Source organism: Girardinichthys multiradiatus, chromosome 10, assembly GCF_021462225.1.
Source record: "Girardinichthys multiradiatus isolate DD_20200921_A chromosome 10, DD_fGirMul_XY1, whole genome shotgun sequence".
In the NCBI taxonomy this organism is placed as follows: domain Eukaryota; kingdom Metazoa; phylum Chordata; class Actinopteri; order Cyprinodontiformes; family Goodeidae; genus Girardinichthys; species Girardinichthys multiradiatus.
This window is the reverse complement of record NC_061803.1, coordinates 13,192,806-13,210,027: the sequence shown is the minus strand read 5'-3', so window position 1 is coordinate 13,210,027 and position 17,222 is coordinate 13,192,806. Positions and strand designations below refer to the sequence as shown.

General features: G+C 40.1%; 1 protein-coding gene across 1 annotated transcript in view; it reads left to right on the top strand.

The window, feature by feature from the left end:
- nrxn1a (neurexin 1a) overlaps nucleotides 1–11,715 on the top strand; it is a 99,600-nt gene extending 87,885 nt beyond the window's left edge. The window contains 2 exon segments of the mRNA XM_047376692.1: nucleotides 6,711–6,786; nucleotides 8,547–11,715. Of these exon segments, the coding sequence (XP_047232648.1) occupies nucleotides 6,711–6,786; nucleotides 8,547–8,848 (378 nt within the window). The 3' untranslated portion in view covers nucleotides 8,849–11,715.
- Nucleotides 11,716–17,222: the final 5,507 nt, after the last annotated feature.

Sequence of the window (17,222 nt, the reverse complement as noted above, 5' to 3'; positions counted from 1 at the left end):
TGCAGAGTGACACCGCAGTTGTAGGGGCTTCTTTTTTTTACACCTCACCCCTCAGTGTCTCCCTGCTCGTGTGTACGTGTTTTAAATAAACTGCTCTAGCTTTGTGAAGTTCTCATGTCAGGGTTTAAGCTGACATGCAGAGTTTTATGGTAGAATCAAAATCACTGTGTGAACTAGGTCAGGCCCATTATATGCTCAGTATACTTAAGAAAGCTGTTGGTCTTATTTGAGTCAAATCACTTGTGTCTCAAATTCTGTTTGTACTAGAGTTATTCCCCGTTTGAAATGTCCGGTTGCTCACTAAATCATGTTCACCACAAAGAGGACTAAATTAAGTTTTCACAAAATTAGGATATTACATACAACTAATAAGAATCACTACTTTACAATCATGGCAAGGACTGATGTCTTTATCATCTTCCTCAAGAAGGGTAAACCACAAAAGGTGGTTGTTAAAGAAGCTGGCTGTTCACCAAGTGTTGTATTCAAGCATATTGACGAAAAGTTGAGTGGAAAGAAAACCTGGTAGAAAAAAGGTTCATAAGAAACAGAAATAACCACAGCGTTCAGGGGATCGTGAGTAGAGCATTAAGTGCGCTAAAATTTTATAGTAGACAATTGGACTGACTTTGGACTTGAGAAAACAAAAAGTGGACCAACACCAACAGAAAATATTTAAATACAAATATTTCCAATTCACGCTTTCATAATATTCTCTCAAATCCTCCAGCACAGGTAGAGAAGGGGATGAGCTATTGATGTAAACATTTTCATCAAGTCTCAATAATCAGCTGTCAACGTTAGGGATGGGGGATAAAATCTACTATTAGCATCCCAATGTGGACATGGGCGCTTTTGAATCAGCTTGCAAATGTTGCAAATGTACAAAAATTAATTAACGTAATGAGTTTGAGGGACGCAAACTGGAACTTGGTAGCTCGTATGTGTGGCACACGGACAGTTTATGGTGAACAAATAATTTTTAAAAAGCTGTAATCTCAAAAAACACAACAAAATAGCTAAGATATAGTGAACAAGCAGAATGTGCTCAAATGTCTTTACAGTTCCTCTATCTGGGATGTATCTTGTCCAGTGGTGGGGGATCTTCTGAAAAAAACAGGTGTCTGTGATGTAGTTGTCATGGGATTGACAGAGTAATACCCAGTTATCATTGTCACTGGTGGAGTCGCCGGCAAAGGTTGTGACTCTGGAGGAAGTAGGATATAATAGCCCTTGGAGATAGGTTTTTTTCTCCAGAAGGTTGAGCCAAACTTGTTGGGTTTTTATCCCTCCGCAGGAAAGCCAGATGATTTGGCTACCATCTTAGCCATGTACCGAATTCGCCAACAAATTTATGTTAGCCTGGAACCTCCTAAGAGAGCACCCTGCTATGAGTGACTCTACCAGGAGGTAGCTTCAGACAGTAATGCTTTCTGGACTTATAGGACCATACAAGCCTCCTTGCCTTGAAAAGCCTGGAACCCAAAGAATATAAGCCAGAACCAGAAGAATAAGGGCCAGGACCCGAAGTGGAAGAACCCATCACATTGTTATTACAGCTGAAAGCTCTAATGCCAATATGGAATGGCTATATTGTTGTATAATGAACAAGACAAGTGGAAAATGTAAACAGAGAGAATTAATAACTGGAGATGTTGGCATTAGCATGCTTCTTTAGCTCAGACCACAGTGTACTTTAATCTGTGTCTATTGATTTGACTGTCCCACATGATACATTTTTAGAGAATTATACAGCAAATGAAAAATTACAAATGAAAGCTAAACAGCAGTCCTCGAGAGCCTGCAACTTTCAGATTTGCCTCTGCTTCAGCACACCTGAACCAAATAATTAGGGTATTAGTAGGACTCTGTAGAACGTCACTACATGCTGAGGGTAGTTTGATCAGGGACACATTTGAAAGTTGCAGGACACAGGCCCTAAAGGACTGGAGTTTGACACCCCTGAAATAACACATTGCTTTTTTAACCATTTTACCTCTTTGTAGAGTACCACCTTTCAACTGTAGTTTTAATACAGCATTAAGTTAATAAAATAGATTATTGGCAAACTTTTAGTCCCCATGCCTAGACTGCCCATGTTTTTGTCACCACAAATATTTCCAAACTGTCAAAATTGATCTTATTGTCAATAATGCAAAAGTGGGGTAGCCTTCTTTCAGCCAGCTGATCGGCAGAGATGTTTTTGAAAGTCATTTGTCCCCAGTTCAAGTCAAGCTAATGAGAGAATAAAGGTTGTTGTTTTTTTCATTTAGTGCATTCCATCTAGTGTCTCTTTAACACTGCATTGCTGTAGGTTAGGAATTTAAAACCGGTCTTGTTGGTCCTTAGCACTAATTTAACATTTAATTAAACATGAAAATGCTATTATGAGCTGTTATAATTTTTTGGGAAATTAATAAAGCTTAATATTTACCCTATTAGGAAAAATATTGATTTATTTGCAAAGAAAAATAATAGAAAGCATTTAACTTGTTAATGTGAATTTAAAAAGAATTATACAAAATTCCTTTAATTTAGTCCTTTTATTGATGAAGTTAACACCAGGTTATTCCTGTGTTCATGTTGTCCCTTCACTACAAACAGCATTATACTGAAGGATTTTCTCCTCCTCACTCACAGAAATTTCTGATTTTTAGGAAACAAAATGTTAAAACCTTTTTAATGCATGGGCCAGTATGTAAGATCACTTTGAGTTAAAATACCATAGTATCACAGTAATAACATAAAAATTGAAAACAAAAATATATAATCTAATTGCTTTTGTTTAAAACAGAAAAAAATAATTATGTCATTGTATCTGCAAAAGTAATATATGATTTTTACAGTTATACCAATTTTGTCTGTGACATTTATTCATTGTTATTTTGATCTACATACATAAGCACACATACAGTAGGCACTAGAACAGATGTGAGCACGTTAAAAGTCACGTTTTAAAGTCAGTGGTTTCATGTACTCATAGCAATGACTTAAGAATAATTATTTTTAGCTTAAGACATTTAGAAAAATCTAAATCTGTAGTTTACCCATTGGCTTGTTTTCTCTCCTGATAACACACTCGTTAATGAGACTTGCATCACAAGTCAAAGTCACATCTAGTCTTTAGAGCGCAAGTCTAAGTCAAGCCTAAAGTCTTTCTTATTTGCAAATCATGAGCGATTCCAGTCTTTGTCTGGAACTCCACTGACCATCTCTGCTGACTGACCGTATGCAGCAACAGGTAGGGGAGGGGCATGCCACTTCGTTATGCTCCATACAGTGGCAGAAAAACTCCGGAAACTGCCCCTTTCTCTAACATCTCAATTAATGGACTTTAAATACCAGCAACCAGCTGAACTTATTATATAGTGAACAAGTGGGGCGTTTGGAAACACTGACCTATTAGATGTGGATATTAGCATTAGCATATACTGGTTAGCTCGGTGAGTTATAATACATTTTGACTGAAATGATGTGGAGGGTCTGTAAACTCCCTTCAATAATGAGTTTCTAATCTTCTATATAGTACAAGAAAGAAAATGCAGTGTGAATTTTGTGCACCACTAAAACACCTCTGACCACACAGTGTCCAAATGGACAGTTTGAACACAGCTTCTGTATTGAGGCTGCCTTGTGTTGCCAGGCAACTAACGTGGCCTTAACCAACACACACAAAAAGTGTAGATAAAAACAGATTCCAAACACACAAACACTCAGGTGGATCCACAACAATAGGCATAGGTTGCAGCACATTGCATCACAGGTGGGGCAGTGGGAGATGTCTCACTAAATCGTTACGACTCCAAATAATTGAGCGATTTAGCCTTTGGTGTGTGTGTTTGTATGTGTGTTTGTGCAAATGAAAGTAGATCTGCTCATATCGCCAGTGGGTTTTACTGCTTCCATGAGTGCTTTGTGTAGAAGAAATGTTTTCAGCGCCATTTCCTGAAGTCCTCAGTGAGTTGATTTTTTTTTGTGTGCGCGCTGAAAAATTGGAAGGGATTAATAATGCATGACAGCTGAGAACCAGAGAAGAGATTGTGTGACGTTTTATGCTAGCGGCGAGCTCTGAGCCACAGAACCCGGGTTTGGGTTTGATGTTCACTGTCTGTTTTTGAATGCACATGCTTCAGTTCATGTGTACGTGAGCTCTTGTGTTTAATGCAAAGACTGATGAAAGAAACCTGGGGCTCAGAGTGGCCCACCCGATTGGCTGACAGAAATCAGCTGACCTGTCCACGAGCTCTTTGAATATTTGTTGTACATCCAAACCCTCCCTCCGTCCCTTTCTTTTTCTTCCCTGTCTTCACACCTTTGTCTCCATCTTTGTCTTTCATCCGCCCACTATTCATCTTAATCTCGCTGCTCACTTTTTTTCCTTTCTTCTCACTTTCCCTTTCTCTCTACTATCCTCCATATCTTTCCATATTTACTCACTACCCCCACCTCGTCCTCCTCCTCCTCTTCGTGTCCTGTACCCCGCTCCCTCCCAGTCTGTGGTTGAGCTCCAGTGATAGGCTGTTAATGCAGGCGTTGTATGAGTCTATCTCACCATCTGCAGTAGTGGAGCTAGCTCCTCTCCTCTTTCTCATCAGGATCTCTTCATCAGCCCTCCAACTTCATATTGGTTTGCTGTATGCCTGTGTAGATGGGTTTAAATAGAAACAGACCAGTGGAGCATGCTTGGCTGATATAGAGAGAGAGTGTGTGTGTGTGTGTGTGAGTGTGTGTGTGTGTGTGTGTGTATGTGTGTGTGCATGTGTGTGTGTGAAAGTAGCAGAAAAGCTGTTGAATCTTCTGCAAGAGTGTGTCAGGACATAGAGCAGGCATTATGTGTGAACTAGGCAGTCAGGGAGGCTTGGACGGTCGCTGGCACTGCTCAGCTGCTCAGGTAGAGATTTTAATCTTTAAGCATGCTTCCTGTTTGTTTACTGCTGTGTGTATTTCTTCCTCCAAAAATGTTGAAAACCTTTTTCCGTCTGTATGTCAGGCATGTTCTGTTGTAAGAATTGAAAAGTTGGGGGACAAAAAGGGGCGGGAAGAGAACCGGGGTGAGATGTAGCATCTGGTAGCTTCTGCGAGTCGACAGTAGGGTGTAAATTGAGTTCGGTTTCATTGTGTCCCGTGCAATAGGTGGACTGATACTCCCAAATGACACTTTTCCATTTGAACAGGGCGGTCAGGATTTTGTGATGTCGTGAATCAGAGGAGGTATTTCTAAATTTACTTGTTTGATTTTGATTCTGCAGGAAGCGTGGGTGTCTTCAGATCAATGATCGAGCACGGCTGCTCGGTATTGATCATGGCAGATGTCACGGGTGATGCGGTTCATGTGCTGGCCGCATCCTGACAATGGCACACAGGCTTTATTGACTGGCTGGATGCCAGCAGCTAAGCTCACCCCAGCTATGTTTGACAGCCCAGTGGGCAGAACTGATTGGAAACCCAGTGAAGGGAAGAGACATGGCCAAGGATCAATGACCTAATGCATGTTTCAGGCCAACATAAACCACAGAAGACTTGTTTGGACCACCATCGTACCTTACAATGCTTGGGCAGGCTTTTTTAGACGAATAAACAAATAGGATTCTGTCTTCTGCTTATATCCCATGTTCCTACAAAGACAAGTTGTTGAGAGAGCCATATTTAGTGTGTTTGTTATGCAAAGCTATCATGGGTCAATTAGTGCTTTGATTAGACTCCAATTCTCCTTTAGTTTGGGTGTAATCTTCCTCTCAAGCTCTACTGCTTTCACTGGGTTACTAACATCCACTGCAATGCATCGCAATCCAATTTTAATTTAGTGCCGGCACCGAGCGCCCAGCGTGGTAAAAAATGCACGCACACACGTAAAAAATCTCTCATGCCAAGGCGTCAAAGGCAGGAGATGCTTAACGGTAGTCCATGAATATGCAGGGCACATTAGCGCAGTGTTAAAGAAAGACAGTTTTTAAAAAAGCTCTCATCTCCTTTTTCCTTTCTCTTCAGAATTGCCTGTTCTAAAAATTAAAAAGAAAAAAACCTCTTCATCCGATCATCTATCTTTCACCAACTACCTCTGTTCTATCCGCTCCATACACTAAGGCAGGAATAGCAAATCAATGCACAGGTCCCCATTGAAGGTGCACACTCCCCTTTTTTTATATCCCCCATCATTTTTAACAGCGTGAACTTAAAGTTACCATGGCAACAGGAGGAGCAGGGATGGAGAGGGAAAAGGGGTGGCTTTTCCACAGACAGAGACAGAGCTGCTGTTAAGACATTCACTCTTAGGATATGGAGAGGTGCTGAAAAAAGAGGATTTAAAAAAGGAAGAGCTTGTTTAATGTTTTATCCCTGGCGCTGCTTCTTCTGCATTCAATTCCCAATATGAGATGGAGAGGGCTGAACACAGGAAGCAGATGAATAAAAAGCCAGGCTTAAGGAAATAAAAGGGGGAGGGCTGAAAGAGCAGGAGATAATGAGTAGTTCCCTTGTGGGTTAAACAGAATTCATCTTCCCCCGCCCCTCTCTGTTCTTGCCTTCTTGTCCTCTTGATGTTGGCTGCCAGCCATTCTTAGAGTCTGAAGCATTGGCAAAAATGTGGTCGATGGATGGGCTTGCGTGAGCTTAAAAGGGTTGAAAATAAATAGAACAAATGCCTGTATATTGTCTGTACCCTGTCTCTTTTATTTATTTATTTTCGTAATCTCGATGTCTTCTCTCCACAGACGGCAGACGATCTGCTGGTGGCGTCGGCCGAGTGTCCAAGTGACGATGAAGACATTGACCCCTGTGACAGCTCAGGTGAGACCCGTGCTAAAAAACTACACGTGTCACATTGATTTCTCTGCTTGTTTTTCATGTGTCGCTCAGTTGTCGTTTTCTTCCCCTTGGTCACTCGCTGCTATGAATTTTTCATTTCCACTTTGGTTGCTGCCTCCAGGCACCACGTCTTATCTTCGTGCCTTTCTCCGCTTTTGCTGAGCCGCCTCACCTTCTCTTATCCTTTTGTTATTCATCCCTTATTCTTGGAAAATGTATCGTTTTTCTTCCTGTGCGCTGCCTATTGTTGTTCATCAGATTTAAAAATATAGAAATTCTTGTACCAACAAGAATTTAATCTAACATCAAATAATGCAGCCCTCATCACCTTCACAGGGCCTTGCAAGAGTCAACTTGAATTTTTTCACACTTTGTCACTTTGCAGCCAAAAACTTTAATGTACTTAGCAGGAATATTATGTCATAGACCAACACAAAGTAGTGCATAATTGCGAATTAGAAGGGAAAGGTTAGAGGGTATTCAAAATGTTTTATAAATAAATATGTAAGTATTCGGTTTCCTTCTAAAATTGCTTTATCATACCATAATCTGTTGACATGGCAGATCAGGCTTTAATGGTAAGTCATTTTTGAAAGAAAGCCATATGAAGTCCTATTTAAAGTTTGCCACAAGCATGAAGGAGAAAGTTTTCTATTCAGATGAGACCAAAATCTAACTAACACTGCACATCAGTCTGAACATTATCCATATGGTGAAACCGTGTTGGCAGCATCAGGCTGTGGGGATGCTGTACTTCAGCAGAGAAAGAAAAGATGGTCAAAGTTGGCGGGAAGATAGATGGAGCTAAACATGGGAAAATCATGGAAGAAAATGTGTTAGATGCTACAGAAGACTTGAGACTGGGGTGGAGGTTTATCTTTCAGCAAGACAATGACCCTAAACATACTACCTGAGCCACAATGAAATGGCAGCCTCCCTGGGAAGATGACAAAAAACACTGGAGGTGTGAGTCGAAGATCCTCCAAACTGCATCTTCCATCAGACATTTTCAGCTCACCCCCACCACTCACTTGGTTTTCCCAGATTTTCCGGCAGCCTCCCCCACCAGCAGACCTAACTCTCTAAAAGTCCAGACTCACATGCAACTGAGAATCTGTGGCAATACTTAAAATTTGATGTTCACACTCTCCACCCAGTCTTACTGCGCTTGAACTATTCCAAAAAGTTGAATGGGCAAAACTTTCAGTCTCTAAATGTGCAAAGCTAAGAGAGACTTACCCCAAAATACTATAAATGGAGAGACGGGTGCTTCTACAAAGTATTGACATGGGGGGCCTGAATACAAATACATGGTAGAATATTTAATTCAATTTTATTTTGTAAAAGTAATAGAAAAGCCATGTATCCTTTTCATTCCATGTCACAATTACTTTCTCATAAAATCCCATTAAAATATGTTGAAGTTTGTGATGAAATACAGTATTTTTGCAAGACGCTATATGTCATCAAGTGTCGGAAATATAATGTCTTTACTCTGGACCTGTGTCAGTTAATCTGTATTCAGACGATAAGTTAACAGGCTTGGCTCTAAGCTCCAGTTTGCACTTCCCAGGCTGCCATTATGCAAAATACTTCTCAAATAATTCATCATGATGAAGCATTATGTCATCTTGCTTTCCACCCACTGTCTTTGCATGTAATTCAAATTAATAATGTATGAAACGATCTGCAAAAAATCACATCATTTTTCTCACCTCTCACTTGCCCCATCCCACCCACAGCCCGCCCTCCGCTGCCAGAAGTGAAGGTGTTCCCTGGTCCATCGGAGGTGGTGCGGGAGAGCAGCAGCACCACGGGCATGGTGGTGGGCATTGTGGCGGCAGCCGCCCTCTGCATCCTCATCCTCCTCTACGCCATGTACAAGTACCGTAACCGCGATGAAGGTTCCTACCACGTGGACGAAAGCCGCAACTACATCAGCAACTCGGCCACACAGCCCAACGGCAGCACCAAGGACAAACCGCTGGGCATCGCCAAGATCTCCAAGAACAAGAAGAACAAAGACAAGGAGTATTATGTCTGAGGCGTACATGCCCCCCACAGAAACAGACAAATATGCGTACACCTTTATATATAACAATATATGTACATAAATAGATATATTCTCCAAGAAAAAGAAACACTCATACGCAGGGACATAGACATGATGATTTTAATGTTTACTCTCCAATAATCACACCTGCACACACACTGTCAAATACAAACACACAAACAAGCACACATTCAAGCACAAACATACACACGCAGACTGACCTGGGGGCACAGGCCCTCACTGTACAGTATTTACCAATGAGCAAAGCCTCAGAAAGGGGCTTGTTTTATGAGCATTAACACCATTCCAAATGAGTTAGAAAGCACCAGTTCAACTCCCCGTCACCATTTTGGCTCCAGCCAGGTCTGCCACAGTCGGACCTCTGTTCGGACTGAGGGGTGAAAAATAGACTTTAAGTGAAGCACACGGCAGGCTGAGCAAGAGGCAGCGCACCAGAACAAAGATGATGTAAAAGCACTAAGTGTCTCTTCCAATCTTCCTGGCCTTCCTCCCTGTTAGCAGACGGGACTCGATGAAGCACAGCGGACAGCGAGGAAAAAAGCACACCAGTGGTTCAAGTTTAGCCCTGAAGCTACAAGACAGGAACTCAATGTGTAGCCATAGAGACGGCGAATTATGAGAAAACAGGCACAGGCAGGACTGGGTGAGCTGCTGTTGTTATGCTGCAGAGCTGATGTTTTTAACAGCATAAACCACAAAGAAGGAAGCAGAGGAAACTGAGAGATGTTTCCTGCACAGGATACTTGAGACTTCAGATGCTACCTACAGACACCAGTCGGGTGGGACTGCAGTGTCCTCACATGCATACATACAGCACACATGCACAAACGAACATAAAACAGACGAAACAAACAAATATTTCCCTGCAATGCTAAAGACCCACAAAGATCTTCATAACTGACTCTGAAGACTATACAAGAAGGTGAAAATGATCACTATGATGAAGATGAATATCAAGGAACATTTGGGCAGTACTAACTTTGGGGAAGGGAGGTGTGGGGGGGAATCTTATTGCACGTGAATTATCTTACTCCGTGTGATTTATACTGCGTTGAAACTCCAGATACACCACCATCGTAAACTCCACCACCTCGGCTTCAAGTATTACCAAACACACGGTCCAAACAATTGGGTTTTCAACAATAATTTGAGGCCCTGTCAACACTGACATAGAGATTTAGCAAAACAGAGATTTTTTTCAGCGTTTGCACCTCCCACCACTTGCAAACTGAGTTTCTCATGAAAAAAAAGATTTTTTTAAAAATGGTTTCCCAAGTAAAGATTTGTATATGTTTTAGAAATTAAAAAGCGTGACATAGAAGGATATAAAAAACCTATTTTGCACATGGCCACTCTCGATTTCAGTGCTAAAAACAATAAAAGGATTAAAATCGTTTCAATGTTTTCTTCCCAGTTCTGCTTCGCCTTGTCCTGATGTCGTTTTCAACAAATCTAAAATTAAGCTGCAGACGTTAATGATTGAGAGAAAGAGGTAAACCACGTAGGGTTTTTACACAACCTGGAAAAGTCTTGAATTATAGAATGGACATAAAGTTGAGTCTGTAGAAGTCTATCAATTATACATGAAAAAGGAAACGTATCAAACAGTATCAAAGAATACAAGAGCTACAGTTGTTTGGGGAGAATATTTAGCATAGCGTTTCTTTAGCCACACTCTGTCTTTTTTTTTCTTTTAAGTAGTTAATGCCGACACTCTTGCTACCTGCTCACACAACAAAGGTAGTAAAATTATTGTTTTATTATAATCCCACAAACCTTGCAGGTGTTTATTGTTTTTTTTAACTAAGAAAAAAAATTCTGTTTAGTGAAAAATATCCAGAGCAGTGTAGCCCGGGCCAGAATCTTTGAATTAATCTCAGTTCAAATCTTTTATTGACAAAGTGTGACCATCGGGAGTGTGCTGCATGCCTGAGCTGTGCTGTGGAGTGATGGTGTGTCCAAAGCTGGTGGAGGAGGTTGCCATGCAACACCTGGATGTATAGCTGTGTGTGGGCCACGCCCTGTTTTTTAATTTGATGTCCTATATAGGCCACGCCCACCACACCTGCTCTAACTGACCAACTTTCATAGCGAAAACCAGCCGAGGAAAAGAATGACAAAGAGAACAAAGTAGATGTTACCACGTGTTGCAAATAGTTAGACAAGTCCAGTTCTTGATGCCATCAGCTACACGACTACTTGAGTTGCTTTAATTGCATTGGCTCCTTCTTTTTGTCTCTTTCTACTTACCTCCATGCTCTGTCTGCCCTGACAACTGATCTGTTGGGATTTCTTTATAAACTTTTGAAGTGTGTGAGCCCTCTACAGCTCCTGAATTGTAGCCCCATAAAATAACAGCACAAGCAGTGCCATGACACGAGCAAAGCACCTTCCAATTCATGTGGCCCAACCAGGCGGATGCATGTGATACGGACCGGGGCTTGGAAGAACATGAAACTGACTGTGAGACGATTTCATTGCATTGTTGAAATTAACAGAACATGTTCGCATATTCTATTTATCCTAAACTGGCCTTTTTGCCCTCTTCTCCCTGATTTTCATCCACCTGTCTTTCCCCTCCTTCATCCACATCTATGGCTCTTTCTTTCCCCTCTATCTCCATGTTTTGTTGTCATTCAGAACAAAAGGAGGCATCTCTGTCGACGGGATCCCACATTTAGGTGTTCATTAACCATGTTTATTTTCTATATGTACAATTTTTCTACAGTCTTTAATTTTATTTTTATTGTTACGGTTCTTTGATGAACTTAAAGTGGAAATTTATTATAAAAAATAGTTTTGAAGATTAATGAGTAAATAAAATATTACCCAAGTGAGCCTGGAGTGTGTCTAATGAATGTTGGGTTTTAATTTTTTGCCTGCCTGCAGTCAGCACTTCAGCTTGTCATCGGGATACATTACACTCAGCCTTGAAAGCAGATAACTGTCAAATTAAAACTGAGCTGTCAAAATTTGCATAAAGTTCTGAGCGCATCCTAAAAGAGAAGTGTTATAGGCAAAAGACGGAAGCCCCTTTTATGTTTGTTTCTTAATTAAAATTGGGCCTATAACCTGCCTGGTTATATATTTACTGTTTACTCATTTAAGTATGTTTAATGTATGTATGTCAATTTAGGTATATGGTGCCAGTTCACAACAAAATCACACAGAGCAAAATGTTCAGTTCAAATCCAATCACATCTAGTCCAACATAATTTATTCCAATGCAGGGAATTACAACTCAATAAAATAAAGTTACTTGAAATCTTAATTAGTTTGATAACTGCAATATTTAGTTCAAAAAGTACAGCAGAGCAGTGATTACTGTTTTTCTAACCTTTACTGTTAAAATAGAAATTAAATGTCTTTGTTTTGTCTTTTAAAAATGTCCTGTTAGACATTTTATACTTGTATAAAAGAAGAATATAATACAAAGAAAAATCTAAAAACAGTAGCATGCATTGTTGTTTGTCCCAATCACTCAATATGTAGAACCAGCTTTTGCAGCAACTTAAGCCTACAGTATTTTTATGTCCGCTTCAGTTTTGGACATCTAGAGCCTGAAACTTTGGCCCATTCTCTCATCAAATAGTTCAAACTCACTCATAGTGGATGAGGAGAATCCTCTCTGAATTTTATTACATAAAATTATAATAAAATACATAAATGTTTTTGGCATTTTTGAAACGTGACAAAATGTGAAAAAGTTCAATAAGTGTCAATAATTTATGAAGGCACTATAAAGAAGTTTTTGTGTGTTATTATAGCTTTTTTGTTCTAGTTCTTGTCAGTAAGCATCTTGTATTCAACACTAAAAACTGTTTCACAAACACTCCACGCCTAACGGAAGCTGCACATTTCCCCTCCTTTTCGTTTTCACCTTCAGTCTCGTAAGCTCTGGGACCGTAGATATATAAATACTCCAATGCACACACCAAGCAGGGCTTTGAAGTATGAGTCAGTGCAGTAAACGGTGCGAGTCTCTTCAGAGTTAAATTTTTTTGCCGGATAAAAGATCCCTGAGACTGCAAAGCTAAGCTTGCATCCTCAGGTGAGAGCAGCTACAAGGACTTGCTATTTCAATAAACACCTCCCAAGTCTCCCTATCTTGTTCTTTTGCGGTTTGTTTTTCCTTAACTTTCTTTTTTGTCCTCGCTGAACAGTCTGTCCTCGACAAAAGGTTTGTGTTAGGCTGTAGCCATCTGCTGCTTTGTTGTCCTTGAGAGCAGCCAGCCAGCACTAGGATAAAGAGATATTCAAGCTATATTTCTGGGGAGAATACAAAACAATCCCAGTACTCATCAGTGCTCAATCAGTAAGCAACAACAGAAGCCTGAAAAAATTAAAATAAGAGATAAAGGAACACTTAATTTAGCCAGTGTGATACAGAAGGGTTTTTGGAAACCAGTGTCCAGTCCATTTTAAAAGGTAGGTTACCTCAGAAAACAGAAGGTCAGCTTACCATTGGGTCCTGGGTGGCTCAGTAGGTTGAGGGAGTGCAACATGTGCTGAGGCTTAAGTCCTCAACACATCTGCCCTGGGTTCAGTTCCTGGTCTCGGGCCTTTTGCTGCATCTCTTCACTGTTTTTCCTTGCGAACTACTGTTGAATAAACGCTGCTAGTGCCAGAAAAAAAGTGTTGAAATACCTATCTGCATCTATCCATCCTCTTCCTGCTGAGATTAGCCATGTTACAAATTAAGCTAATCATCTGTTTGTATCTGGGATCTTGTTCTTTTGGTCAAGATCCATATGTTGTGACCATAGGTGAGGGTCAGAATACTTTGTTTCTCTACTACAAGAGACCGGAGCAACACCAGCATTACTGCAATCGAGGCCCCAAACAGTCTACCACTTAATTCTGAAGGTCATGGCCTGTGAATTGGGTTTCATCCTCAAATGCAAAGATGAGACCCTGAGATTCCCAAACCAAACATCCTCCTCTCCAACCATACCCCACATCCTCCTCACACCCCACCAAAACACACACACACACCCCAATTATGCAAGAGTAAAAATCCACACTGTGGTTAACCTTCAGAGAACCATGTTCCCTTAAATTGGGTTCCATATGTTGCAAAAATGGGGATGGGGGGAGGTATCTTGAGCTTGGCCAGTACAGTTAGAGATGACAGTGTGGCTGGGTCGGGGGGCTCAGTGTCCTACGTCTCACCCTGTGCCTCTTTGGCCTGGGGGTTGTTGCTCCTGTTCTTCACTGATGACCTATCTCTGTGGCTGCCCTGGGGTGATGCCTCGTGTCTGTCTGCCTGGGGCTGCTGCGGGCTTTGGAAGCCAAGTCCACCTGTCCTTTGCTGCTCTTGGGTGCTGTGTGTTGTAGGCCTTGTACCTTTTTCTCCACGTTTACAACTGTGCACTTCCAGGTGACAAACTCGCTCACACACACCCACTCAGCAAAAACATACTAACTTCTACACATACGCTCACCCACGCACCAACACAAAAAATCCAAATGGTTGAAGGTCATACAAATACAGGTTACTATTACATGAATGTGGCCTCCCTACTTTGATGATGGATCCAGTCTTGAGTCAATAAAGTCAATCACAGGAGTTAGGATCCCGTTCAGAGATTCTAACTGCCATCTTCTAGAGCAAATCTGACCTAGCACATGAAGACAACTAGTTTCTCTCTATGGTATGCCATAATTAGGACTGAAACAAATGGATTAATCGTGGTTTATTAATTACTGAAAGAATCGTCTAATTTAGTAATAAAATTATCATTAACTGGTGTTTTCAGGCACTAAAACAAGCCATTTGCAAAAAGAGCAACCCACTCAGAGCTGTAATTATGCCCAATTTTACAAAAAATATATATAAATTTTGCATTTAAGATAAAAAAAAACCTTTGTCTATAAATATGCTCTATCCAGAACTCCTCAAGCGGCATATTTTGAGCTTCATCTGGTTCAAATCCTGTAAAACATCTCCTGCCTTTTGCTATCCGATAATTAATCAATTAATCTAAAAGATTGCAGACAGATTTGTCTATTAGCAAAGTAATCGTTAATTGTAGCCCTACCTATAACATTGCGACAGGACACAGGTGAGACAAAAACTAAATATTAATAGTTTTTTTGGCACTCCCATGGTGGGGGAGTTCAATCAGATGATTTCTGCAGTCTGTTTTGCAAAATTTTGTAATTACTGATTTATATTTTGGGTCATAATGCTTTTTACAAAATAAAAAGTCTTTATTTCCATTATCAGCCCAAGTTTTACACATGGTTATGCTATGCACATGGATTAAGAATGGAAATAAATGTATTTTTGTAACATCAGGACAAAAGGTTTGCAGCATTTTGGTTTTCACAAGAGAAGATTGACCAAGGAATACGGCAAGTGTTTAAAAAAAATAAATTTAGGGATTCTTTAAGTTCTAGATGTTCTTGCCCTTAAAGATTCAACCTTTTTGTGTTTCTTTCATTGCGTTCAGTGAAGAAAAGTCCTGTTTCTACTTACAGCTCAGTCTCTGCTCCAGGTCGTGAGCTCTGAGCAGATCAAATTCTAGTCTTAACGTTTCCTCAGTCCTGCAGTTGTCAGTGGATTATTTTTTTTTAATTCAATAGAATGCCTGTTTTTCAAATGTAAATAAGGTTCTTAGCACTTTTCAACCAAAAATAGTTATGTTTTCCCTACATAAATATTGATACTCCGTAAAAAGGCATTGTGGTGCCATGTGTGGGTGGGTGTGTAAAAACAGAAAAGATGAATCAGAAACAAGTGTGCTGTGGTTGTTTATTATAACTCTGCTTATTGCGTCGAGAGAAGAAGCGACATCATTAGTGAGGTTTGCAGCATTCATTTTTGCTTATTTTCAGTTTAAATAAAAGTTCTTCATATTTTCTTTTCACATTTGATGTCCATGAGGACAAAAAACCTTTGCCAAAACGGGTTGTATGATCTCTCCTCAGTTTTACACTTGTTAAGGTTCTAATGTTTCCTAAACCTATGTCCCTTTCTAAAGTTTTCACACCCACACAATCATGTTACAATCACAAACCTCTATGTATTTCACTGGGATTTTATGTGTTAGACCAACACAAAGTTATGCATAATTGTGAAGTGGAAAGTAAAACATACACTGTTTTAGTTGTTGATATTCTTTATAAATCTTTAACAGTCTGTGGCGTACATTTGTATTCACCCCCCTGTGAAAACGCTTGTAGAACCACCTTTCATTGCAGATAGAGTAGCAAGTCTCTTGGGGTATGTCTCAACCAGCTTTGCACATCTGGAGACTTTAAGTTTTGCACAATCACGCAAGCTCAGATTGAATGAAGAGTGTGTGTGTAGACTTCAGTGTTATTGTTTGGTCACAGATTCCCAGTTAGATTTAGGTCTGTACTTTTACTAGACCCGGCGTGCTAACACATGAATATTCTCTGATCTAAACCAATCCATTGTAGCTGTATGTTTTGGATTGTTGCCATGACTTCATGATGGTCTTTGTCCAGTCTTGTTCTTTAACAAGCCTATGAGGCCTTCACACAACAGCTGGATTTATACTCAGATTAAATTACAAAATCAGTTTACTAAATCTGTGATTTCAGGAGGCAATTAGTTGTACTGGATTTCATTTTGGGGTACCTGACTAAATGCACGCCACACTTATATTTATTATACACTTATATTTCCACAAACGTTATAAAAAGCATTGAATCCTTTACTTTCTTTGCACTAATTTGTGATGTTAAGCACATAAAATGCACTGAAGACTGTGGTTGTGACAAGTAGTGAAAAAGTTCAGGTCACTGTATTTACTCCAGTGGGAAATATTTAGATGTCCGAGTTGCATGTTTTGTCTAAAAATTTAGACTTATTTAGGTTTTTATATTTTCTAAATTCCTAAAAGAAGTTGTGAGTCCAGTGTACCAGTCCAGTGGTAATTCATTCTTTAGGATTTCAGCAAATCAATTGTCATCGTCATGACACAAAGCATAGCGGAAAAGGTTCTGCTTGTTATCTTCCGTGCTTCCATGTGGCGTTTCACAGGATCTTCGCAGTCACAACATAAGCTGCCCTGATTTGTCACATCCTGACTTATATATCACATCCATGCAAGTTTTCTGTTTATACCCTCACATATAAAAAGACCTGTGCTCTAACGGTCTTGAGGTGTTGCAGCTCAGTCTGCAGACAATAGCATCACAAATACTCAACACCATTTCCTTGTTGCCACAAGTGATGCTTACTTTTATGGATATTTAATACACAGAAAATCTTCGATTTTTAAGAGCTACGTGTCATAAAAATGCATAATCCACAATTGAGATACTGAATCTGTTTAATCTACTCTCTCCGTAGCTATTTAAAATGGCATTA